Below are 27815 nucleotides of genomic sequence, written 5' to 3' on the forward strand. Positions count from 1 at the left end.
ATATCTTTCAGTATTTCTACATACGGCTCGTCTACACCCTGATTCCATAATGCCTCAATGACTGCTGAGGTTTCGGCTGAATCAAACGCTTTCTCGTAATCAATGAAAGCTATATATAAGAGTTGGTTATATTCCGCACATTCCTCTATGACCTGATTGATCGTAGGAATATGGTCTATTGTTGAGTAGCCTTTACGGAATCCTTCCTGGTCCTTTGGTTGACAGAAGTCTAAGGTGTTCCCGATTTTATTTGCGATTACCTTAGTAAATACTTTGTAGGCAACGGACAGTAAGCTGATCGGTATATAATTTTTCAAGTCGTTGGCGTCCCTTTTCTTATGGATTAGGATTATGTTAGCGTTCTTCCAAGATTCCCAGACGCTCGAAGTCATGAGGCATTGCGTATACATGATGGCCAGTTTTTGTAGAACAATCTGCCCACCATTCTTCAACACATCGGCTGTTACCCGATCCTCCCCAGCTGCCTTGCGTGTTTGCATAGCTCCCAAGGCTTTCTTTACTTCTTCCAGCGTTACTTGTGGGATTTCAAATTCCTCTAGACTATTCCCTCTTCCAATATCGTCGTGGTGCCAGTATGGTGCCATTGGTACTGTATAAATCTCTATAGAACTCCTCAGCCACTTGAACTATCTGTCGACCATCTGTCACAGATAATTTAAACAAGAATTTTGAAAGTATTCGCTGACACACCCGACATATTTCAAGGTAATGTCCTCTTCGTTGCTACTATTTCTGCACGCAGGTAGCTGTGATCCTGCCGTCAGGCCATATGCACTTTCTCAAGACGCCATGTTTGCAACAGGCGCAGACAAGCCAGATTAATTTTTTTTTGCCAGTGCTCGCCGAGTGTAGCCAAGCGTCTGCACTACGGGGAACACGGCCGAGTGGCCTACGTGACGCCATCACCGCGTTGAGTTGCGAGGCCCAGTATACGGCCGCCGGTCACGCGCACATGGCCAGCCTTCATCAGTCCTTGCACCTTCTTCGAGCACAAATTTCAAGATACAACATAGAAAGGTGCGCGCACACCTCTCAGTTCTGATGACAGTGCGCACGGCCGACAGAGTTGATCGCCTCGGAACCGCACTCAATTGACCACAGTGGTTTCTGACGCCCGGTAAGTACATTCTCGCAAAAAATTTACAAAAACAAGTAGATGAGCGCAATCATAATGAACTGCGGGAAGGCTAAATTTGAGAACAGCCGCAGACAACAACACCAATCCAGCAAATCTTCGAAACTATAGGCACGTCACCGACACGAATCAAATCGCGATCAATGGTCCGGAGTCCTAGCAATCAGTATATACGACACTCTAGGTCGACGCAAGGCTCATTCGAAGATCTCTGCCGCTGACAGTCAGAGTCAGCTGCAGAAGGCAGGGAGAGGTTGTAAGCACCAGTGCTAAGCACTAGCAGGGATGTCTCTGTAAGCAATGGAGGCTGGCAGTCGTTATTTTTTTCGGCTAATTGCTGTCTCGTCTCACATGGTCGCTTCTTCGCTGAAGGTATATGTTTCTTTGTGCACCGCCTAGGGAAATCCCCATCGGGAGCAGAGAAGGCTTGCAAGCTTAAGATCATCCTTGGTCCAGGAGCTAGCAAGCTTCCTCTGCCGCACTTAGTGTTTTCCTTAGAAAAGATCCGTATCGCAGTTTCCTGGTCGGAGAAAACGCCTGGTGGGCTTCCGCGCTGAAAGCACGCACCCAGGCATGCGACTCCACGCACCGATATAGATTGCAGCTCAGGAACAACATTTGAACATATATTATATAACATAGGTGGTAGGATCTCGGAACATCTCATTCTACGCGCGTTCTCCCACTTGGGCAGCCTTCGTGAAAAATTCAGAAATACGCCCGACGGACGATGTGTAGCTACGCTAAGCATTCGACCGTTTTCATTTTTTTTCACTGTGTGCTCCACCACTGCATTTATCAAACATCTTGCACCTGCAAAGATGCATTAAATGCTTTTAATATGGAAGCCTTCTATCAGTATCACCGTACGCGCAGTGCTGCAGACAGCCTGCGATTGGCAAAACCATCGCGAATTTGCGTTTGATCTTGCAAGCGTGCGTTAACATATCACTAGTACGTGTAACATTGATGAAATGTTTATTTTTATTTAATTAAAATAAAAGATGGAAGGTAGACGCTGCACTGGCGGGGATGACTACTGCTAATGAGTACTGGCCAGAATTCTAGAGAGACCAGCAACCATCAACTGAAAATGAAATAACCTTCAGGCTGCACCGAAGAACGGCTGGCAAAAGGCTGCATATACTCTTATACGAAACGTGCGGCGGGCCTCACACAGAAGAAAAATAAAACAGGCGTTCCACTCACGCGATGTCCTCGAGGCGGATCCCCTTGAGCCTGGTATGCAGCAGTGCACAGGTCTTGTGGTCCGAGGTCGTGACGGCTCTGCGTCGGCCTAACGTCACCCCTGCCGGGAGCTCTGTGGAGAGGCGCGATGGGGCCCGTCGGCGCCGCGACGTGCGAGGTGACGGGGCTGATGCCGCAGCCACGGTCACCGCCAGGTTGCTCGGCCCTCCACCGGCTGGGGCACATATTGTTCGCTGCTGCACGGAGGGAAACGCAGGCCGGTCAGTCTCACTTCTGTTCGCGTTTTCATGCGTAGCCCTGATGTGGGCCTTAACGTAATTAAATTAATCATTGGGGTTTTACGTGCCAAAGTAACGATATGACTATTATGCACGCCGTAGTGAGGGCTTCGGATCAATTTTGGCCAGATGGGATTCTTTAACGTCCACGCAATGCAGGGTACGCAGGCATTTTTGCACTTTGTCTCCATCGGAATGCGGCGCCGCTGTGGCCAGTATTTGATCCCGTGCCCTCAGCCTAAGCAGCGCAACACCATAGCCACTACGCCTCCACGGCGGGTGGCCTTAACTTGGAGCGCTAAAGTCCCGAAGCTGCTCTCGTGACCAACGTAAGACAGGAGCCGATATCATGCGAGATTATAAGCGCAAAAAAGAACAAAAAATCCAGTTCCCCTCCCGCCCACCCATTTAGATTTTTATGCCGGCATGTATTAGTACACTACTTGATGTGCACCGGCTTAAGAGACCGTTTATAGTGTCCCGGTGCATCCTCCCACACGCATCCAGTACTCGCTCTCTTCCTCTTTTCTTCTTTCTGTTCCCCTTTCCCCCACCCCCTGTGTAGTGTAGCAAACCAGGTGCTTGTCGTGCTGATCTCCCTGCCTTTCCTGTCCTTGCTCTTTCTCTCGCTCTCTATGCCAGCGTGTAATATAGCCAACGCTTTGCTTTGGCACTCTAATCCAAATCAATCAATCAATCAATCAATCAATCAATCAATCAATCAATCAATCAATCAATCAATCAATCAATCAATCAATCAGGCCCAAGGGGCATGTCTTGGAGGCAGGTCCGCTGGAAAAATAAAGCGAACAATCTTGGAATAAGACATCTGCAGAAGGGCTGCATCCTCGACACTTCCAGCGTGCCTGAAATTCTGACCATGCTCCAGAAACCTCCCTAAAATGCGCTTTCTAAAGCTGGCTTTTCCGCAAGTGTAGCCTTCTTGAGGAGTAGCACGCATCAGTGGTTTCTTAGACGTCGAAAACAGCACAGGAAGCATACGCGTAGGTTTTGATTTTTTTTTTATTTCTTAATGTTGGGCGGCCTACATTGAAGTTAGCGGAATATATATAACGGTGACTTGATGTTTACCTTTAGAGCAACGTAAACATTTCGAGCAATGTGAGCAGTAGCGTATAGCTAAGGAGTAACTTGCGCAGTTGTGTATAGCATCAGGAAATTGACATTAATTAACTTTCAAGTAGTTATAGACTTATTTACCAATTGAACTGATTACGCATAAATTAGTGAAATAAATTTATTATTTTGTTTATTCTGGCAATTACGACAAGGAGCATGCAATGTGCCTTTATTTTTGTTCAACCGGCGTCGATATTTCCACACACGTCTCCTCGTTACAAAGTCTCCCCTACAAGTGCCTGCAAAGGATGCTCGGCGCAGGATTGTTCTTCAGAGAATAAACAAACAAACTGAAAACTAGAGCTGCGCGCATCCTGGCACATCGCAGTCCCATGCCGCCATCGCAATGACTTCCATGATCATCGAACGTCGCCTCTACTGGAATACTGATGGTGCTGCAGAGATGCGGGAAACCTCACCGGCGTCGTATTTCTATCGCCTTTGTTGTGCCGTTCCTGCAGACTTCACATCCTTTCTTTTTGTCCTTTCTCGGTCATAATTGCTTGCACCTCCTATTTTAAGGCGTGCAAATGCTGAAAAATTTGGTCTTCTAACTAAGACCTCCTTGTTGAAGTTGCATTGCACTGAAGTGGTGGCGCATTGGTTAGCGCACCGGGCCGTCAAGTGCAACTGTAGTCTGGGTGCGAAACCTATCGTTCTGAGAACAAATGGCTTGTGCCGTCTGCTAGTGCACCTCCGTGTGATTCCAAATGCTTATAATCTACCGCGAAGGCTCTGTGTTTATGACATTCTGCTGCTGAGCAAGAGTTCGTGGATTCGATTCCCGGCAGCACTGGCCGAATTTCAATGGAAAATACTTGGTTGCAAAACGTTCGCGTTCTTAGCTTTAGGGGCACGTAAAGAACAACCAGGCGGTCAAAATTAACCCGGAGCCCGCTACTATATACGGCGACACTCATGACCAGCCTTTGCAGTTTTGAGGCGTAAATCCCTAAAATTTAATTTTCTAGCGCCTTCCGTTGGCTGACGTTTCTCTGTATTCGAAAGATGACACCAAAATTGAATTGAGGACTCCATTGTCCAAATACTGCAATCCTCAGACAGCCTTTCAACAAATTGTTTTATTGGCTTATTAGACACCAGGAGGCGTAGCAATCATCAAATGTATCGCAAGGAAGTCAGTTGAACACTGATAGTGACTGCAGAGTACCACAGAGAGATGGTGGCGTTATAAATCGGACGCCACAATTTTGATGCGAGAAGGTTGCGGCAGTGAACTTGGAAACTCATCTGAAGTCGCGCTGTGAACACCGACAGGATTTACTTAGCAACCGATCTACCAGTCTTTTCCATTCACGGAAATGACATTGAGAAATATTAGTATTGGGCTATTAGTTAGAAATATTTTATTTTACTATTTGTTTGCATGTCGTATTACAATGTTGGGAAATAGCATTCAAATTCTCATAGAACTGCTATTGATGTGCTCACGACTATGTAAAGAACTGTTGATACTTGGCCTTCGACATGTGTTGAAGTTCCTGTGAACTTTCGTTAGTTGAAAGGGTGCGGTCCCGTATTTACGTCTATTGCGCCCTTATGTCTTACGCCGTTAACATTTTGTGGCTTTCAAAGCAGCCAAGGCCATTCTACAGCGATAGCAGAAGTAGGGACACTGAGTGGTTTTGCGGCTTGCTTTAAACATTGCAGAGAATTTTTTTCTTCTGCCGACCACAGAAACTGAACACGAAAGCTGTGTCTTCCAACGCTAATGTCCTGACAATTCCACCTTTCCACCAATGCGTGGAACACAAATGCCGATGCAGCGCCGATACACCGCGGATAGGGGTGTAAATTCTCCGTTCATATCTACTACGGTCACTGTGTGTTCACAGCCAGTATTTCCCGCATGAGCTCACCCAGGCAACACTCCCTTATTAAGAGGAAGCTTTAGCTCGAGTGCTCCTATCTAAATACATGTAAAAGGAGAATTCGTTTTTCTCGGCAACCACTGCACCAAATTTGACAAGGTTTGTTGGATTTAAAAGACAAATTTAAAATCTAGTGACTGTTGGTTTCGAATTTTTTAGTTAGGTCGTCAATTTTTTATTAAAAATTGGAAAAAATCAAGAATTTTCAAAAAACGAAACTATCAAGTTTACAACTCTGTAACTCAACCACTAAAAATGATAATACAATTCTGTGAACTGCATCTAATAGCACATCTAAAGCGGACAAAATTGATATTTTACACATGAATATAAAAAAATGTAATCATACGGAAATACAACTTTTGCAAAACCGTTGTAACCAACGTAACAAATTCACGTAAGATGTAAAATGACATATTGAATTTGTCCGCTTTGAATGATCTAATGGATGCCGTTTACAGAACCGCGATATCAGTTCTTGATGCAGAGCTACGAATTTGTAAACTTCGTGCTTCTATATTTTTCAAACGGTCAAATATTTGAAAATCGTTTTAAGAAAATTCAAGCCCTAAATCGAAATTCCGCTTCCAACAGTCACTAGAATTTAACTTTCTCTTTCAAATGCAACAAATTTCATCAAAATCGGTCCAGCGGTTATCTCATAAAAACGTTTTTGCGTTTTACATGTATTTGAATAGGCCGCGTCGGAGTTGGGCCCGAGCTAAAGCTTCCTCTTAAGGCAGAAACCTGGGCTAATTGGTGGTTATTCGTTTAAGGGGACATTGCACTATCGCGTAAAAAAGGACACAACGCTAGACATTAACTGGCTTTATTCTCAGCAGGACACAAACATATAGGCAGAAAGACGCGTGCTACATGATCAATCCCTGAAGCGCATGCGCAATGGCACCCTATTGTGGAATAATTTCATTTCCTTTGCTGTCAAAGATAAGTTTGGTTTGCTGACGCAGGTCTGTTTTCCTCCATGAATAAGGAAAGCTTCGAGTATTTCAAGCTCTCTCTGATCTGCGCTAGAAGTAAATCAGTCGAGTCTCATCAAAGAACGGCATGCATACATTCTCGGAGCGCTTGCAATGTGCTACCAAGTGCTCAGATCCCGATGGTGCCTCGACAAGCAGCTTGTGCTCCATTAGACGAACGTTGATACATCGGCCTGTTTGAACGATGTGGCAACTTCTGCATGACAGTGGAATTCTGTAAACCACATCTGTCCTGCACACCACATAAGGCAGTTCATGTTTAATTGGGCAAGGTGATTTCCTGCGATTGGCGCCACTGACCACTTTGCAAAGTTTCCCGAATTTATCCAGTGCCGTGAGCACAACTCGGTCATTGCCTTTCTTCCTGCCTGGTGAATATAAGGCAGTGCCACGCATCTAGCCCGAACATGAGTTTGTCGCTCACTCGTCAACGCCTGATCGCCAGCTTTAACCACTTTTGTTAGGCCTTCAGCCACGGGCGCCACCAATTCCCTAGGAAACCTTAGCTTTGTCAGGCGGACTGCCTGTATGTGTACACTTTCATGAACCTTGTGTGAGCAAGACTTGTCCATGGCAGCACGTAAGCATGCCTTAGCGATCGCTCTCTTTAACAATTTGGAGTCGGCAGAATCAAAATTCAGTATACTTTTTTTCGACCTTGGCTGGTACATATAACAAACGCGCGACTCGCTGAAGAAAAACCGAACATCCAAGAAATGTAGGCTACCGTCGTTACTAAGCCCATGGGTGAAGGTCAGACGTTGAGCGCATGACTTAAAAACGGCTAATGTCCTTTGGACTACAGCCTCATTCCCAACACCTTGACCTATGTGCACGACAACCAGGAAGTCATCGACGTACTAGAAAATTTTTTTAAAAATTTGTTGTCTTCAAGGCACGCTTCAATGCGTCTGTCCAAACTAGCTAAAAACAATTCACTCACCACCGGGGCGATGCATGAGCCTATGCACACTCCCTCGCTGAATGAAACTACCACGCTCAAAATTTACAAAAGTAGTGGAAAGATAAAACTCTAAAAGCGTTAAGAAATTTTCCATAGAAATACCCGCATCATTTTGGAAGCCCACAGTTCCCGACGATTCAATACTGTCCTTCACTGTCGCTAAAATATCACTTTGAGGAATGGAATAAAACGAGGCTGCGATGTCAATCGAAAAAGGAAAGTTAGCTTCCGATGACCTCCCTTCGTGAGAGAAACAATCAATTATAACCTGGAACCCCTTATACGTTCACCATGCAATGCACCAACCTGCCCAGCAAACCACACTAATAACCTTTCAGTTAGACACTCTTAACGGGTGATCAATTGGAAGGCGCTTCAAAGTTTTTGGAGGAATTTGGAAAAAATACCCTGCTAAAAACCTGCCTCGGTGACTATCGAACGTAGGGGAACTCCGGTTTGGGAGTTTTGGCCGAGAAAATTACGGTCAAGCCGTTTCTATCGGCCCCTTCTATTTTTTTTTCTGAAGATTAGCCAGATTGAGCTTTCTGCTAAGGGAAATTGCGTGCTTCTTGAACTTTGCCGCGGTAAACGCGTTTGCACAAAAATCTTCGAGGGTAGCCTACAGTTCTTGGATGTCCGGTTTTTCTTCAACGACTTGGGCGCGTTAGTTATGTGTACCAGCCAAGGTCGAAAAAAAGTATACTGAATTTTGATTCGGCCCACTCCTAATTAGTAAAGAGGGATCGCCAAGGCATGCTTACGTGCTACCATGGCCAAGTCCTGCTCACACAAGGTTCCTGAAAGTGTACATATACAGGCAGTCCGCCTGACAAAGGCAGCGGAATTCCCTAGGGAACTTGGAGCGTCCGTGGCTGAAGGCCTGACAAAAGTGGTTAAAGCTGGTGATCAGGCGTTGACGATTGAGCGACATGCTCAAGAGCGGGCTAGATGCGTGGCACTGCCCTTTATTCACCAGCTGGCACACCACCTTAAAAAGGTGGTGGAGGAAGGCAATGTCCGAGTTGTGCTCACGGCACCGAATAAACTCGGGAAACATTGCCAAGTGGTCAGTGGCGCCAATCGCAGGAAACCAACTTGCCCAATTAAACATGAACTGCCTTATGTGGAGTGCAGGACAAATGGGGTTTACGGAATTCCGCTGTCATGCGGAAGTTGCTACATCGGCCAAACAGGCCGAGACATCAACGTTCGTCTAATGGAGCACAAGCTGCTTGTCGAAGCACCATCGGAATCTGAGCACTTTGCGGCACATTGCACGCGCAGTGAGAATGTATGCAAGACGCTCTTTGATAAGACTCAAGTGATTTACTTCTAGCACAGATCAGAGAGAGCGGGAAATACTCGAGACTTCTCTTATTCATCGGGAAAAACAGGCCTGCGTCAGCAAACCGAACTTATCTTTGACAGCAAAGGAAATGAAATTCTTGCACAATAGGGTGCCATTGCGCATGCGTTTCAGGGTTTGATCTTGTAGCACGCGTATTTTTGCCTGTATATTTGTGCCCTCCTGAAAATAAGAAATAAGAAATAAAGTGTTCGGTGTGTCTTTTTCATGTTCCTGTCTGTGTCATTTTTTTGCGCGCTAGCGCAATATACGAGCAACACTCAGTGTGGCCTAAAAGCTGCGTTAGGAACTACGCACAAAAGTTGAGAGAATAGAGAGAAGACAGGAAAGGCAGGGAGGTTAACCAGACGCACGTGTAGTTTGCTACCCTGCACTAGAGCAGGGGGATATCGGCACGAGTAAGTTTTATGAGGACGAATAAGGCGTATTAAACGTTTGGCATGGTGACTTCAAGGGGGGAATTAAAAGTCAGTGCAGCGAGCAGGCATTCGTACCACTTTATCGGTTTCCAAAAACAGGGTATGCGGCTTCATTGCGCTACGTCACCAAACAGCAAGCTGGCTTCGCAGGATGTTAATATTAGGGACTGGGGGATTGACGCTTTGGCGCTGGAAAGAGACGGCGAAGCCGCCGGTTACTTTGGAGATGCGTTCTGGCTGAACTAGGAAGCAGTGTGCTGCTAGCACGGAGGCAACATCGGAAGAGTGAACGGAAACGAGAAGCCTGATTTGACGCCAAAGAGAAGAAACGCGAGCAAAGACAATTCGCTCATGAACGGCACTGCAATGCACCGCCACCAAGTGATGCATTTTATAAACTAATCAATTGGTGAGACGGCCTGTCTTTTCTTTCCCGCAGGTGCTGCCATTCATGCAGACGTGCTGCAAACTAGCGATCCCACAGTTAGGCTACGGAATGTGTTGCAATAAGTCTGTTGAGGACGAGGTGCGGTAGAAATGTGAAAGTCAGTATGCTTCTTAGCTTTATTTAAGCGTTCGGTTAGTTTATAACTGAAGCACATGACGAGTAACGCATAAGCGTCGTCTAAACAGCACTTATTACTGTAAACGACCACCCTCGCTCCCGCTCAGATTACAGTTTTTAGCTATATGCACAGTTCCTTAAGGCGGCCACGTCAGGTTATGAAAAATATCTGCGTATAAGGAAATTTAGTCAACTTCAATTAAAGAAAGCGTCGCAGAGCTCTGTACCTGCAAACAAGAATGTGTTCGTGTATGAATGTTTTCAGATTTTTGTGCTACTCTTCGCCAGTGCAGAAATCTACATTCTGGTGCGTTAAATAGAAACAAAAGCAAATAAAAAAGGAGAGGGTTGATGTGTGCACAGTGAGAAAACTTCGTTTGTTTCCCTGCATCATTTATCCTGCTGTAGAGGAAAGTAGTCGGAGAAGTGAAAATACTATTGTTTTATATTGAATATAAGAAATAACCAAGCGTTCTTAGACGTTCGCAAAGCAGTTATGTCACGCCATAGCCTCAAGAAAGATTCACGAGTTCATTTGTTTCCAAATTATTTATTTTCCTGTTTTTTTCTTCAAGCCTGTACTGCCCGATACGCACTGAAACATAGTTAGTGGCGTGTCGAAAAAAAATTTGTACGTGCCTATATGCACAAATTTCTTGTATGCCGAGCACAGCATCGCAAGATGACTTTGAATAGGGAAATGAACCTTCACGGTTACGACAGCTAGTACAAGGTGCTGAGAGACTTTGAATCAGATCCAAGGGTAGCGCTGCACACTGTGAGTCTTCGGAAGGCTTTTGGTTTAGTAGCCGTATACCGAAATATTACGGTGGCGGCACGCTCCTTTGTGGAACAGTTTCTTTTACGATACTACCACCAAACAAAGATGAATGCGACGATAAGAGAGAAGGGTGTGCACAAAGAGAGAATTAGTTTACTTGTAACTTGCACGCACTGCAGCTGAATAAAAAACCTCATTGGAAGCACAAATCATATTTCTTGGAGGCATCCAAGAGCGATGAATGGGCTTTCAAAGCCATCAGTCTATCAGACGCCTACGATGACTGGCGAAGTCCAGAATGCTGCCTGCGTACTGACACGCCAGTGGCTTATAAGATGGTAGGCATCACTTCTGATGGCACGAAACTACAGCCTATTGTAGATCGCTTTCTTTATGAATTATCGGACAAGCGATGTGAACAACATTGGTTGGTATGGAAGCTCTGTGCAGTTTTTGTGCTATTTCAAAACATGGATTAACCAGGCTGCTAGTTTGACTGACAGAACTTCATCCTGGCATGTCCGGAATAAAATTTAAAAAAAAACGCTGTATTGAACCAGCCCCCGCTAACTGTGGCCTTTGCGGAATACGGTAAGTAAGTGGTTGTATACAGAAAAGACGTCAAAAGCAAGCGAATTAAGTTGGAACTGCAAGAAAGTATCCGCGAAATACACTACCGCCAAGAACATTAAGGGTAGAAGCCTCCAGGACGCATGTAATAAATAGTAACATTGACAGCATCGCGCGCAACCTGAACACCGGGATATAAAATAAATTTTATTCACCGGCCTATGGGATGACTGCGGTTTTAGCACGCGAAATTGCACCGCACCGATAACGGCCGCTGCGCTACGACATTCTTTAGTCTATGGGATTCCGGCTCAATAAAGTAAGCACCCAAGAGGCGCATTCGAGAACACACGAGACGCTCTTGAGAGCCGACGAACGGCCGAGTAGGCTACCAGAGAACGCTCACGGGAAGAAAAGTGTCCCCATTATAGTACGTCGACTTTGCGCGGCAAATGGTCGAAAATACTTAGCGCCATTCAGGGAGGCGTCTTTGACGATGCCGTAAATGCAGCCCTCTTACGGGGGTGGCGCGCAAGTGCTAAGTGTTTTCATCATCGCGACGTAGCAAAGTAAACACCCGGCGCGTTGTGCGGAACTTAAGAGGAAAGATTAAAAAAAAGCGTTCGTAGTATATGCCTGAAAGGTCACAGCGGGCGTAGATGCAGAGCTGAAACGGCACCGCACCGCGGTCGGTATGTTTATGCCTACTCTCTGAAAACGTGCATCGTGGCGAAGGCTAGGCCTGGCCTCACCCTATAATCATGCGCTGAATTCAGAAAGGCGCTAGCCCACGCAAAGGTTTATGTTTTCATGGCCAATCCCGATAGCCTGGGCGGCATCCTCATCAGAAGCTGCCATTTGGTTCGAACAGTGCTGTGGATTCGAGACCCGACTAGGTGACGCCCATTCTATAGCTGTTACCACGCTGCACGGTATTAGTGAGACGAGCTATACTTTATTACGGCACTTCGGCAGAACGCTGGCCCTGCAGTGAGGGCACGTCTGCCAGCCTCTGTAAGCGCGCGCCCTGGGTGCAACAAAAGGGTCCCGGACAAAGTGAGTCCCTTTGGCAACAAATTTGGGCCCTGTATAACCAAAGTCTTGCATTTCCAGGATGTTAATGCAGTGAATGAGCCAGCGCGCACGTCTGCAGCCTTGTGCACGTTTATATACTTTGCGAAGCCCAAAAGTGACACTCTCGCTCACTCTACTAGAGAAAAAGAAGACCACCCCTCCCCATATCCCCCCCCCTCCACCCTTTTTTTACAACAAAGCTGGTAGCGTCTAGTTGGTCTGGATTTATCGGTCTGTGCTCATCGAAAAACAAACGGTAGCCGGAAAAAGATTTTTTAAGTTACCACGTAACACAATTATGTTTCCGCGTATATTCGAATTGCAATTTAATGCTGTCACGTCTGCAGGTTGTGTGTAAGTCATATTTTACAAATTTTGTGACGCATTTTACTTTGAGAAATTGAATTAGTTCAATAACCCACTTGAGCCAGGCGGAGAGACTATAGTAGAATGAGGATGCACGCTGCACTTCCGCACGCTTGCGTCCGCGCTTGACGAATGTGTGCACACAATGCCGCTGTCCTTGATGCGTGGGCGCTCTGCCTGTTGCATCTATAGCACAGCATGTGCTGCGACGGTAATCGGTAAACAATGTTCTAAAACGGTGCCGCCGCCTAGCCGCCGCTCAGACAGACCACAAACGGGAGTGAGAGAAAGGCTTCGTCTTCCAGTTTCCGCGTAAGATCGAGGTAACACAAATAAACTGTGGCTATCATGTTTGCAGCTTGTGTGTGAGTCTTACCTTGCGCATTTTCTGACGCGGTGAACTTTCAAACATTCATTTGGTTTAATAAGCCGCATGCGCTTGGCGGAGGGCCTAGAAGAATGAAGTATGCTGCACGTGCGGACGCATGTAACGTACGTCGCTAGCGGTGTTGGTGCTTGTGTAACGTCGTCTAATGTCGGCTGTGCTTGTCTGACGTCGGCAACAGCTTCGCTGCACATCCACTTTCACAGGGTGGAATGGAACCCGATTATTTAGAGCGCAGCTCTTAGGCGCCCGCTCCTGCGGTGAGCGTCGGCGTCGTACCTCGTAACCGAGCGAACGAGCACAGCGAAGGATGAAAGAGCAAATGCGGAGCGCAACGGCGGATGAAAGAGGCCGATAGCGAAGAGAGCGTGAGAAGGAAAGCGGAAGAGAAAGGTATGGCGAAAACGTGAGAAGCGTAGTGCCCCTCTGTGGCGACGATGTCTACGAGATGGCGCCAGAGAAGCGTAAACAAAGCGCTGCATGAGCGGAGGTCTGTCTGCGGCGGCTGCTGTGAATCGCGCCCACGCTTCACCCCCGCTCTGCCTCTTGCGATCTCCCGATTAGCGAGGCAGTCGCGCCCCACTTCGCTCCGTTTGCAACGTGTCAAGCGAGATAGATTGTACGTACCAGCCAATATATCACGAAATGAAAATACGTATACAGCTGTGCCCAAATTTCGCATTAGGGAGTATCGTAATCATAGGTGAATTTTTTTTAGAATCAACTTTATTTCTTCTCTGGGAGCTAACGTAAAGAGCAGTCCTGAGAACCCGGCACAAAGCCCTGCCCAGGTAGCACACAAAATCTTCAAAACCTCGTATCAATGGATTGAACGTCTCAAACAGATTTTTGACGAAACTCGACGCATTAAAAACGTCGCAAGCAGAATAGCTTAAAAACGAGAGGTGAGTATGTTTCAAAAACGTTTTCGTAAGACTAGCCGTATCTGTTCAGTTCGCGTGCTGGGTTTTCGACGGCGCCGTTCTTGGCGGTAGAATTCCCCATTTATCGAGAGGCACTCGTCGTGTCAATTGCTGCTGTATTCGCCCTGAATTGGCATGAGTTCGGCTAGGAAAAAGAAGCCTTTTGTGGTGTTGACCTCACGCCATAAGAGACGAAGGATTGCGAATGATGCTGACGCCGGAACAGGCCACGAAGAAATGGTGCGCGAGTGCAGTAACATTGAAGCCGCTCTTTGTGACGCGGACAACGGCTCCACATGGACTTCGGAGGAGCGCTGCCAGTCAGTAGGCCATGCGAGAGTTAGTGCTGATTCTGACTGAGCATCCTCCATTTCAATAGCTTTTGTTTTTTTCATAAACCTTATCATCATTAAATTGTTTCTGACGATTTATTCCAATCCCCTGCAGTAACTTTTCTGTCACGCTCCACCGGTGCAAATGCGAAACGACCGATATGTCACTCTCATCGTTTTGCAAATTCATTCATACCACGCACTATCGTCGAATGGAACCGCTTGCCATCGCACGCAGCTACTGAAGGATACGCGGCGAAATTCAAAGAGCTGCTACACAGTGAGCGCAGTGCCCGACCTAATTACTTCCTAGTGATTCTAATTCTGGTGATTTTAATATGCCGAATATTATGTGGAACAATGATCCCCCCACAGTGTATCCTAACTCCTCTATGGCGCAAGATTTCTTGGAATTGTGCAATACCTTTTCACTGTCCCAAATCCTTAAGGAACCAACAAGAATAACCACGTCTGTTTCCAATACACTTGACCTTGTTTTTACTACCCGACCCGATCTTATTTCCGACCTAACATGCTTGCCAGGTATCAGCGATCATTGCCTACTTTCATTTAAAGTTTGCCTCGAGCGTCTTAAACCGATTAAAAAGATCAAGGCATTAAGAAATTATAACAAGGCTGACTTTCTTTCAATTAATAATGAACTCGCAGTGCTCCTTGATGAATACTTGCGTAAATTTGAATGCCGTAATGTTCAGTCAAACTGGAGTATCTTTGTTAATAAAGTGACTGAATTCACAAATAGGCACATCCCTGTTTGCTCGATCACCTCTAATCTAAAAAAAAAACATGGTATAATCATCAGCTAAAACGCTTGTCTAATAAGAAAAGGCGCCTGTTTAAATCGGCTAAACTAAGCCGTACCAATGCTCGTTTGTCAGCCTACTAACAGAGTGCCGGTGAGTATGCGCAGGCCCTAAAAGACTCCAAAGATAACTTCCTAAGCAGCACATTACCTTCTATGCTTAAAACTAATCCTAAACAATTTTGCGCACGGTTGACTTTAAAGACAATAATATAATAGCGCTCAGTGACGTTAATGGTGACGCTATACCGGCCAACCAGTGTCCCGGACTACTAAATGAAGTTTTCGCAACACATTTTTCGTTACCCAACAATTCCACTCCACCACACCTACGACCATATGATCATGGTGTAATGTTGCCTCTCATTATCAGCTATGATGGTGTCGCAAGCATCATTAGGTCACTAAAACAATCCTCTGCGCCGGGTAGTGATCACATTAATGTGAAATTACTTCAAAGCACAGTTTGTTACACATCAATCATCTTAACTAAAATGCTCACAAGTATACCCTGTAAGATACTAGAGCATATCTTGGCTTCTCATCTAGCTACTTTTTTGGAGGCGCATTCATTTTTCGCAACATCACAGCATGGATTTCGCAAATCATACTCGTGTGAAACTCAAGTAACACTTTTTGTAAACAAACTAAACACCATTCTTGACAATAGGTCCTTGGCTGACTGCATTTTTCTTGACTTTGCTAAAGCATTAGACAAAGTGTGTCACAAACTGCTCGTTTATAAATTACGACTACTTAAGCTCGATCCCTGCATTTTAATCTGGATTGAAAGTTTTCTTGCTAACCGTTCTCAATTTGTTTCAGCCAACGGCCTACCTTTCCTTTATCATTTGCTCTCTCTCTCTTCAGCCAACGGCGCGAATTCTGAAGAATGCACAGTCCATTCTGGTGTAGCGCAGGGCTCAGTCCTCGGTCCTCTTCTTTTCCTCATCTATATATATTAACGATTTACCATGCTGTGTTTCCTTATCCGTTCATTTGTTTGCCGATGATTGCGTAATATTCAGAGAAATAAGTCCAAATGACGCCGCCCTTCTTCAAGCTGACATTAACGCAGTCTTTGAGTGGTGTAATACATGGCTTATGGAACTAAACATTAAAAATTAAAATTCATGCGAGTGTCTAGAAAGATTACTAGTTTACCCATTTGTCACTTAAATAATTCACTACTCGACAGCGTATCTTGATATAAGTACCTCGGAGATCACATCAGTAGCAATCTAACATGGGATACTCACATCTATCATGTAATTGCTACGCTAAACGTATGCTCGGATATCTTCGTCGTAACTTTGCAAAATCACCTTCGCCTCTCAAACTAATGCTACATAAAACACTCATTCGCCCTAAGTTAGAATATGCCGCTTCGGTTTGGGATCCGCATTATAATAATTTGGTACATTCGCATGAAATGGTGCAAAATAATTCGGTCTGTTTTATACTCTCTAACTACAATCAAATCGCGGTCATCAAGGTAATGAAAGCTAACGTTAATCTACCTACGCTTGCTTCTCGACGTGCGAAGCTTCGCTTAAGCCTTTTTCACAAACTATCATCATCCCTACCTGCGTGATTTACTGATACTTCCTCCTCATTACGTTTCGCACCGTCTGGATCATGCTCATAAAGTTGACATTCCGTTGTGTAAAACAGAATCATTCCTACAGTCCTACAGTCCTACATACCACGCACATCAAATGATTGGAATTGCCTTCCCAAATTGGTAGTAAAATTTGAGATCATGAAAAATTTGTGACTTCATTAACCAATGCTCTGTAGCATCTTGTTCTAGTCTGCCTCTTGATAGCTATTACTGTATAATTAGAAAAACTGGACTGCTTCTTTGTATATATATAGTATTTTTGTAACATGTATTTTGCCTCTTCATAACTACCATCGCATAATTAGAAACATTGTGCGGCTTCTTGTAGTTAAAATTTTGTTCTTTTTCTGTATTTTGTACCACTCCCCTCTGTAATGTCTGTTGACGCTGAGGGTATCATAAATAAATAAATAAATAAATAAATAAATAAATAAATAAATAAATAAATAAACGTTTTGTTTTTAGTTTTTTTTACACAATCAGATGTGTTTTACCGATGGCAGGTTAATCTTTCCCCTGTTACATTTTGTAAGCATTCTCGTGCGGTGTATTTATAAGGCGTTTTCTATATTACGCATGAATAAAGGGATCGAGTTAAAGAGCGAACACCACTGTCGATGGCCCCGGAGGAATGCATCGGTACATCCGTTACTATAGGAACGGTGCTCTGCAGAAAGTGTTGCGGTGAATTCTACTGGGAGCACAATGTATACAAAAACAATGTGCAGAAAACACCGTCGATGAATGTCAGTACAAGCGAATAGCCCAAACGAGCGAGCGAACGAAAGAACGAGGGCGGGCGAAATACAGTTGGCGAGAGAGCAAAAGAACGAACGAACGTCTTCCTTGCAGATCAACAGTACTTACGACCGACCACTGACCTCTTAAAAAACATAAAAACAGCGGAAGACCGTAGGCTATTCGCTTTAATATTCATGGGACTCAATGGTATGGGTTCGGCAGGCTTGGGCGCATAGCTTGGTGTGATCGCGCCTGCTCAGACGAGCCGATCGTCTAACCTCAATGATGCGGCACTGACGGCGTCCGAAACGAAAGGGTGAAATGAAAGGCCTGCGAAATACACAGTTGAAACTCGCAGCTCACTGCTCTTGCTGGAAACGGAGTGGCATATCGAGCAAGTGAGCCAGCGCGCGAAAGAACAACAGAAGAGAGGGCGGCGTCTCACTCTGCGCGCCATGATTCGCAGTCGATAAACAGAAGCGAGCAACGTGCACGACAAGCACGACGCGCCCACCAAGCGCTCACACCGCGGCGCTTCAACAGCCCATCAGCTAAAGCCCCTTGATAATTTACCATCAACACCATGAACACAATCCAACCTTACGCAAGGTGGCGATACGATACCGTCGTCACATCGGTCACATGACCAATCGCGTGGCCAAGGCTGCCGTGTCTGCCGAGTGTAGGAGTTGAGGAGGACTTCGAGATGAAACACTTAGGAGGTTTATTTACATTATTTACAGTGAGTCAATTAACAGTCGTACAGTCATTACGGGCCGGCAGCAACTCGAACGCTGCCGCCCGTGGCAAGAAGCTCGAAAGAGACGAAACAAGGAATGCTCTGGAATGCTCTAGGAATGCTCTTCTGCTGCTCCCGGTCTGGGTCTTTTAAGCCCTTCGGTGTCTCGAAGACCCGTCACGTTCGGCCAATGGGAGAGCCCGCTCAGGTGACGTCATTTTCGGCCAATCGGTGAGCCCGCTCGGGTGTCGTCATTTTCGGCCAATGGTAGGCGCCCGTGCGATGGTGTCACACCCGGCGGAGAGAGTCGCTGCTTGGTGGTTGTCCGAGGGCTTCCTTCTCCCTGCGGTCTTGCCTTGCTGACTTGCAATGCGCCGTCACAAAAGATGGGTGGGGGCGATGCCGCCAGGTTTTCACGGCGCATTACAGCCGTCTTGCTTCGGGGCCCACTTTACCCGCCACAGTGCCAGGCTCTCGCTTCAGTTTCGGGAAGATCCAAGCAGTGAATAGCTCCACCGGCTGCACACGAAGTGGGGTCCGCCAACTTGTTTGCACGTGCCGCGCCTCAGGATTGTGGCATCCGTGTTTCTGCGCCCCTTAATTAGCTGTGGTGCGACTCGATGTGGTCTGGGGAACTCGAAGTAGGCTCAGGAAACGGCCCCGTATCTAACACGAGTGAAACAAGGCTGTGCATATTTCAGCATGCAATCGTGCTCGTATGGGCAGTCGCGTATTTCTCACTGTTGTCGGTTGCGCTGCCTTTTGTCAAGCAAGTATTGTGCTTTGGTGTCTTCGCACTGCGTGTGCAGCGATTTGTTTCATTCGAGAGCGCCTAGTGGAGGGCACCAATTTGCTCTTCAAGCCAATGTTCAAGCTCACTGTCATGTCGCTGTGGCTATGTGAGGCGCATTTTCAGTGGCATTGTAATTAAGGCGTTAAGAGCAGTATTAAGATGAAAGTTAGAGACGAAATATTGCTTTTCGGTGCCTGTCATCGGGATCGGCCGTCAAGCGCGAAACTAGAAAGTTTTGCAGGATACGAAGAAAGGCGGGAATTGCGGTGTCTGCACACGTTGCCTATATCCCCTAGACAGCCGTCACCGTAGTATTTCAGTCTCCCCTTTAGCAAGAATGTTGCCAACAAGAGGACTGACAAACGGGCTATTTGTTAATGTTCATTCCGAGAACGGTAGCGCAAAAGATGAGGTGAAGTACCCGTCCTATTTCCTTGCCTTGGGCTACAGCGCACTCGTACAATAGTACGTGAACCGCACCTTGCTTTTATCGCTCGCGGTTCAGCTTCGATTGTGTTTTGGCCCCTTTTATCCCACGTGACTGGTACTTTGTGTCCAGCATTAGACGGCCGAATTCGGTTTTCTTCGGCACTTCTGAATGCTAGCAATATATATCGCTGCTTCTAGCTTTGTTCTTGTTATAATTGTTGTAGTTCGCGATCGGATACTGCACATACTCTGTGTAACTCATTAGTGTATACTGAATTCGTGAGTCGCGAATCCCCTTGGTGTAAAATATGCTGTTACTCGAGGTAGTCACTATCTTTTGCTGTTTGTGACTGGTGCCGGTCTCTACGCTGCGCGGCCTTCGCGGCACTTAGTCGGCCGCCTGCCGATTTCGTGCGTGTGTCATGTGCACGGAGCTTCGGAAGCGCTCGCGCGTTTTTTTCGATTTGTTCGCTCTTAGTGTACTTCGCACAACGGGGCATCCGATGTTCTTGGTCCTTGTGCAACAAATGTTCCAAGCGTACGTCAAACAAAAGGACCTCTATTTAGGCATTTAGGCATGTCAGTTCCTTAAGATGATGGGTGATACATAGCATTTGCTGCTTAGAATCCATGCAATATATATTATTTGCACAGAAATTTTAGCCATGTCATGCGGGGATTGATTGATTTGTGCATGATTAAATGCGTATATTGGTCCCTACCGGGAGGTCTTAGTAGTATATGTTATTCGAAGGCGACAGTGTGCCAATAAATGCAGCCATATCGGACTAATGCTTGGTAACCAAGCGTGGTATCTTGAATGATAGTAAGCAGATGACAGGTGACATAAAACGTGATAATACCTTAAATACACAGTGGCTTTAATTCTTGCTCCACTGTACTGTGCCAGCTGATAGTTCTCATCCAGTCTACTGGCGTCTACACAGTGACCCCTGGTCAAAGCGCGGAGGAATATGTGGGTATACATTGGGGCATCTCCCCTCATCTGCTTCAAAGGACGTCCTCCAAATCCTTTAAGAAATGCAAGCAATCGGATTGCTAGCACAGGAAAGGCGAGTGAACGCAATTTACATTGTCAATACATAGTTGAAATGCTTAGTATACTTAGTGTGGAATGTACTTATTATGTATCCATTTTATTGAACAGCCTGTTCAAAACAATTTCCGCAATACATTTTTATAGTTAGCATTGGCTATGTTTATTTTTATGATCTGGATACAGTGTTGTAGTTGCATATTTTGTGCCCATGCCACTTTCATAAGTAACAGGATTTAGCATATCTTACGCACTGTAGCTTAAATATGCTGCTATATGTTTCATTAGAAGCTGCAAAAATTTGAGCGTGAGGCCTGCCCACTTATCTGCCAAGCACACCGAGAAGGAACACTTAAAGTTCAGTTCTACCAAGTGAAGAGTGAGCACATACACGTGTGAGAGATGGTATGTGGGCAAGTCGTTCTGGTGAAGCCCCTGTATCTGGATTCAGAAAATTTCAGCTACCAGCGTAGTGCAAAATTTCGTGTCCACTTCGACGAAATAGAGCACCAGTGCAAATATCTGGGCATACCGGTCCAGGGCAGCAAGTGTGTCTACATTGAAAACATTTCAAGTACCAACATTTACGGCAGTGTCATTGCCAGCAGAATTGTACAGTACAAAGTGGTGTGCTTTCAAGCTGTTCATCAATGGAACTCTGCCTGGACTTTGTGCCAAATATTTTTGGATGTGAAAGTGGGGTGAACTGGTAAAGCATTTGCTCGAGGCTACATGTGTGAAAGTTCTTTGTCATTCAAAGTGCTTTTTACAGCGAAGCTGCTAGCCCCCAGTTGGTCGGCATTTTTTGGGTGCCACAAGCCCATGACCTGGTACCCCATTTTTATTGACCACCAACCAATTTCCTACGCAAAAACTCACCGATTCCTAGGCGTTATTATAGACAGAGACCTTTCATGGAGCCCCCACATCACATACTTGAAGAAGAGGTTTACTTCTATCTCCCATATACTAAGGTTTCTGGCTGGTAAAACGTGGGGCACATCCATGGCATCTATGCTTGAACTATACAGGACGCTCTCCCTAGGATACTTGCGATACAGCACACCAGTGCTGTCCAATGCTAACAAAACTAACATCCATGTCCTACAGAGCATTCAAGGCCAAGCCCTTCGAGCATGTCTGGGGCTACTTCGAAATGCTTCAACCATGGCAACAATTGTCACCGCGAGAGACACCCAATAAGGGCCTATATAGATATCGACGCACTCCGGGTGCATGTTCGCCATATATCCAGAGTCCCTGATCACCATCTCGCTCGCTTGCCTGAGAAAAGACCCAAGGCAGCGTTCTCCAGATCAGTTGCGGCTAACCGGCACTCTTTGTCTTTGAGGCACTCACCCGCAACAAGAACGCCATCCCCTATGTGGTGCTTGAAGAGCCTCCTGTCTACCTTGCTGTTCCAGGAATAGTGAAGAAAGCTAGCCTGACCACCGCGGCTCTCAAGCAGATCACATTGGAACTTCTGCATTCTTCATACGCTAACCGAATTCATGTTTACACGGATGGTTCCGTCTCGGAAAATTCTACCGGCGCCATTGTTCTACCATCTCAATCGGTCGTCATCAAGTTTAAGACTTCACACGTAACGACATCTACAGGTTCTGAACTGGCCGCTCTTCGCGCTGCTGTCGAATACATTGAAAAAGAACCGCCCAACAAATGGGCAATATTTTCTGACTCGAAAGCAGCCCTCCAAAGCTTGCGAAGTTTACGACGTGGCAATTATGACCAACTGGTGTCACAAATCAACGAAACCTGCCATTACGCATCTGAAAGAGGACATGATATCATATTTCAGTGGCTGCCGGGACATTGTGGCATCGTTGGTAATCACCTCGCTGATGACGCTGCCCGACGTGCCCAGGCTGGCTCACCGACACTCCTTATACCTTTATCCAGAGTCGATGCTGCAAGAGAGCTTCGCAATCTCGCTCGTACAATCACGTTAGGTTGCTGCCATACACCACAGAACTCAAAGTGTCGTTTACACAGCCTCGACCCATCACTGAAACTTACATTACCAGCGAACCTTCCACGACGTGACGCAACACTGCTGTGTCGGCTGTGGGTAGGAGTAGCATTCACCAACTCCTACAGCTTCGTATTGGAATGGCGGATTCACCAATGTGCGCTAAGTGCAAGTGTGAAGAGACCATCAGGCACCTTCTGTGCCACTGTTCTCGCTTCGATAATCAACGTGAGACTCTCCAGTGTGCCTTAAATAGACTGGATGACAGGCCATTTACGGAAGCAAAGATCTTGGGAGCCTGGCCTCACAGTTCATTGGCCCAGAAAGCAGTTCGAGCGCTTTTTCGCTACCTGAGGGCAACAGACTTGAGTGCCCGACTATAGACATCCTACACATAAGTTCTCTCTCTCCCTCTTTCACTCCCCATTCCCCTCCCCACGTGTAGGGTAGCAAACTGGACTCAGTCTGGTTAACCTCCCTGCCTTTCCGTCTTCCCTTCTCTCTCTCTCTCTCTCTTGGGTGCGTGTCCGTTACCGAAAATGTGGGACAATCGCGGCGGTTGTGCAGGGCCGGAAGCAATGGCTCCTACCCCCGTAAGGCATAGGCTTCAGCAAAGTAAAGCGCACAGTGCATGTTTTCTTTGGAATCATGGATACATCATACAGAACAGCGTACCTTTCAATAAAAAACAAGCGCAAAACAAGCATCCGAGCCACATAGTTGATGATAAGGCGCGCCTGGTAACAATGCCAAGCACGTAGCGCTCCCCGCATACCTTTCCTGGTAGCAATTACTGCTGCGCAAGCTGCCGTGGCGATGGCAGCGTGCGACGTGGGAAGTGACGTCCCTAGCCTTTCGTATAGGGAATAGACAGCCTAGCACTTGATTTCAGTGTTGTTGCAGCACCGCTACGGGCGGCGGCGTGCTCTCAAAATCACCATCACTGTAAAGCAGTGAAGCATTGCATACCGCCACAGTAATTGTAGTGGTGGTATTTAACAGCTTCGCTGTACATCCATTTTCGCAGGGCCGGGATGGCAAGCCAGTTTCTTTTATTTTACTTTAGGAGACTGGAGATGTGTGCAAAGTGTACTAATGAATGCATGGCTTTGCACATGATTCATTGCAACCTCATGCCTGCTTTTGCGAGAGTGGTACATATGTGCCCTTTGTACAATGCTGTTTATATAAAGCGGTTCGTATTTATTATGACCATCGCTCCTTTGGTTACCGAAACGCTGCTTCCTGTGCATTTCAGTTCCAGGTTTATACAAGCTTCAAATAATGAGGCTTGCACATTCATTTCTCGTGTACTAGAGTACTAAGGTTGCTTTAGTTATGTAGCGTTAATCAGACTCATCGTACTCTGCATTAAAGCAGTGATCACTTGTTACACAGATTTCCTTGTTTGAGTATTCTATACTTGATTGTTGTTTTTTAGTTTTATGGCTCTTTTAATTCTTTCACCATTACTATATTTGATGTGCCGTACAGGCATTGTTTTTCAATTTTGACATGTTCCCGATATTTGGTTTCTATCACAGGACTGATTTTTTATGGTAAGTGTCGTTATTCCTTTTTGTGCTTTTTTCAAGCTTCTAGATAAGCGGTAACATTGCTTGTAGGCAGCTACCATGCGACTCAATCGCGCATTTTCATTCTGCTTCTTGCAGTTGCTACGATATCGATTTCTAAATAACTCTGGTCTGTTCATCTGATAGCATGTGCTCTTTACTGTGCAAGATAATAAATTTTAGCACACTTAACGTTCTTGCTGTTCATGTTTGTATGCGTACTTACGAATTTCGGTTGTGCTTGTTCTAGTCATTGTTGATCAATTTCTAGTTCATTAGGAATTGTTTCTGGGAGTTTTAGTCCTTCTTGATTTGCTCTTATTTCAACCTACTTTGCATTTCTCACATATTTTGCCCAAACCTTGCTTAAGTATTATTTTTGCAATAAAGTTCTGCTTTGTGATATGCTCATTTCGTGCGCTCTTGGCCCAAAAGCCCTGGCCTGGCCGATTGTCAAGAAGCGCCCATTTCTTAGCGGGATGTCATTCCCACTTTGGTGCTAAACATCGGAGCTGCATACCAAAGGTGGCATTGCGGATTCATTTTCCTGGACATGTTCCTTTTCATGTGATTGGTCGAGGATGCGTCCGCCTCTACAGGCAACAGTGCTTGGCTCTGCGCCAGGAGCTCAGTTGCACTAGACACCGGCGCTTCAACTCATTTGGACGCCGCGAAAACCAGCTTCAGATTATCGTAAACCTTTCAAGACTACTTCTAGACCAGTTTTTTTTATAACGTCTTAAAAGCGTTTAGAAATCATATATGAAGAGCCCTGGCAAAGGGATTACTTGTGTCTTTTGCAGTCCTGTTTCAAGACCAGCTTTTCGAATACGTTTTGAAGAGCTGTTCTAGATCATCTGAAAAAAGTAATTAAGCCAGACATTGGCAGACAACAACAAATTTCTCTTACTCGTGTCTTCTTTAAACCGTGTTTACCGCCTCGGATAAGCGCTATAAAAAGGTCATGCACGTCTTTTGTGCTACGTGGGTGCTGGCTGAAAGGGTGCTTCAAATATTATTATCACTACTTTGAGAACTTATTATTTTTTTGGCGACGATACATCGATTTTGTTCTCATAGGGATTCAACTCAAGAAACTATAACCTTGTCATAGAAATAAAAATTGGCCACGGGACATGCCCCTTCAAACATGTCGGAACACATGTAAAAGTGAATCCGTACCGTTCGCACTGCGCTAAACTTCTTTTTGAACCAGAGTACTATCCGACAGAATGCCCACATAGGCGCTCGAACCATGGTGCAATCTTTACTGGCTTCTTCTAACATTCGGCGACTCAAAGCGTCGAAGAAGATAGCGCAATAGCGCTATGGGTTGGTATAAATGATATTTCTTTTTCTGATGTTATATCTTTGGTCAAGTTTCAATATAATTTCCCGCCTAGCGGCTCGAGTTCCTCTGCGCACTGAGGTAGACATAGCTGACGTAGAAATTGGTTAGTTCTGTCCAGTGGAGGCAAAGGAAAAAACAAGACAGGGATATTGAGCTTCGGGTAAATTGTACCCTGATGCGTTCTCTATGCGTCTTCCGTCCACTTCAATAAGCCGAGTATTTTTGAACGCGACGACTTTACTACAGGCACTACCACGTATGTTGACGGGATGATCGGCGCCATGCGTTCCGTCAGCAGCTGTGAAACAACAGTTTTTCCTTTCTTCTAGTGCTTGCAGCAAATAACCTGTGCAAGTGCTTCAAACCTGTGATCCGGATGTTTTTATGAAAAGATGCAACATGATGGACGGTAAAAAAAAAACGTTATTAAATCATTATGAAAAATTGCTAGAAAATGAACAAATCACCAACCAGCCGACTTCAATTTCTTTCAGCGGCGTCTGCAGTGCCTCGTTAGAAAGCTGTGCAACTGACAATTTGAGTTTATTTCATATAAACATTTTAGGTTATGTAAGTACAAATACTTATCAAGTCCATCGTAATTGCTGACTCAAGCGGATATAATTTAGCAGCGGACGCGCACAACGCAGTGTTTCTCGAAGTGTTCGTTTGATGAACGGGAAAGGATTCCACAGAGTTCGCATTCTCGCAGATTATTGCAAATTCTGCTTTATCGTTCTTTCTCGCTGCCTTTCTGGAGGTATTTCTTCTTTCAATTTCTAGAAAAGTATTTTATAGGAAAGCACCCGTGGAAAGAAGGCGTCTGTTCATGGGTGCTTTTCTACAAATTGTTTCCATGTAGTTGAAGTCGACGCTGGTTGGGTGGAGAGACGGCGTGTTTCTACAGAAATCAGGAATTCGTATTGATTAAAAGGTTGCCCCTATTCTCAGTGATATTTACCTGATAAAGATTGACAGCTGCTTAGAAAAGGCCTTGGGCGATTGTGTTATTAAGGTATTTCGTTACGTTAATGATTACCTGATTTTCTGCAATAGGGACGAATTTGATTCCGCTGCTACCTCACTAAGTGAGGAATTTAAACTTAATGGAGGAAGATTAAAGTTCACCAAGGAATTTCCTCAGAGACGCGTAATACAGTTTCTAGACATTTCCTTGGTCTTCGAACAAAATCCCGTATGTTGGCAGTACCCCCTAGATCTTGGAACCATTGTTAAACTTTCAATCCAAGCATTCCAAAGTAGGAATTGCCATGTCGTGCCTCAAGTCTTCTCTCACCAGATCATGCATGCACAAAGTGAGCGCCAGTTTTAATGCACATGTACGGTGCCAGTAGAAGCAAGATATCCTAGCGTAGCAGTGACCACTGTGGCTGAACGCTTGAAGAAGTCGATTTCGAGGGGGACGGAGGTGATTACGGAAGACAGTAATGGCAAGAAAAGAGTAGTGGCTATTCCTTGCAATAATTCAGTATCGCATATATAGGCTTTAAAAGTTGCAAGTAGATGTGGTGTTAATGTTCTTTTCACTGCTCCCAATAAGCTAGGTAGGATATGCGCTGCCGTGTAGAGAAAAAAGGAGCAGGTGCAAGGCAAGAAAAGAACAGATATTTGTCCAGTGAAACACATCAAGAACAACAATTTTACTGGCTGTCGTATGGGTGTGGTATATAAAGTTCGTTTTAGCTGTGGCCATTTCTACTTAGGGCAAACGGGGCGGTATATACATCAGAGGCTAATGGAACATAAAAGGTCTTTAACCGGTGGATCGCCTTCTAATCTTTCCTTACATTGCTAAGACTTGCAAGATTGTAACTGCACGCCTGAGTTAGATGAATGCGCGATATTGTACAGGCATAGGAATGAAGATACGCGTCTTACGCGTTATATCAATAACGGTGGAAGTGCGTGCGTGAGTCAGCCTTTGATTGCCTTACTTAAGGAAGAGATCAAACGCCTTAACAGTCATTCGCGTAGACCGGCACGTGTACCCGATTGACACGTGGTGCTACCGTTCCAGAGCATGCGCAGGTGAATTTTGAGTCTTCTTTTTTTCGCCTCAGTGCTTCCTTCAGTCGATAGTCGGCGTTTCTGTTCTACACTTCTCTTGTGTCCGTGTCTGCAAGCCTTACCTCTTCTTTGCATTACTACACTTTTCTTCTCACGCTTTCGCCATACCCTTCTCCTCCGCTTTCCTCCTCGTGCTCTCTTCACTATCGCCGTATTTCCTTCCCCGCTGCGCTTCGCGTTCGCTC

General features: G+C 45.6%; 1 protein-coding gene and 1 long non-coding RNA gene across 2 annotated transcripts in view; one reads left to right on the forward strand and one right to left on the reverse strand.

The window, feature by feature from the left end:
- cac (calcium voltage-gated channel subunit cacophony) overlaps positions 1 to 27815 on the reverse strand; it is a 618385-nt gene that overhangs the window by 383823 nt on the left and 206747 nt on the right. The window contains exon 3 of the mRNA XM_070530231.1: positions 2366 to 2601. Within this exon, the coding sequence (XP_070386332.1) occupies positions 2366 to 2601 (236 nt within the window). The remainder of the gene's footprint in view (positions 1 to 2365; positions 2602 to 27815) is intronic.
- LOC139053080 (uncharacterized) overlaps positions 1 to 27815 on the forward strand; it is a 90671-nt gene that overhangs the window by 20854 nt on the left and 42002 nt on the right. Inside the window, exon 2 of the long non-coding RNA XR_011510211.1 lies at positions 764 to 1138. This is a non-coding gene — a long non-coding RNA (uncharacterized lncRNA). The remainder of the gene's footprint in view (positions 1 to 763; positions 1139 to 27815) is intronic.

The sequence above is a fragment of the Dermacentor albipictus genome, chromosome 1, assembly GCF_038994185.2.
Source record: "Dermacentor albipictus isolate Rhodes 1998 colony chromosome 1, USDA_Dalb.pri_finalv2, whole genome shotgun sequence".
Taxonomy (NCBI): Eukaryota; Metazoa; Arthropoda; class Arachnida; order Ixodida; family Ixodidae; genus Dermacentor; species Dermacentor albipictus.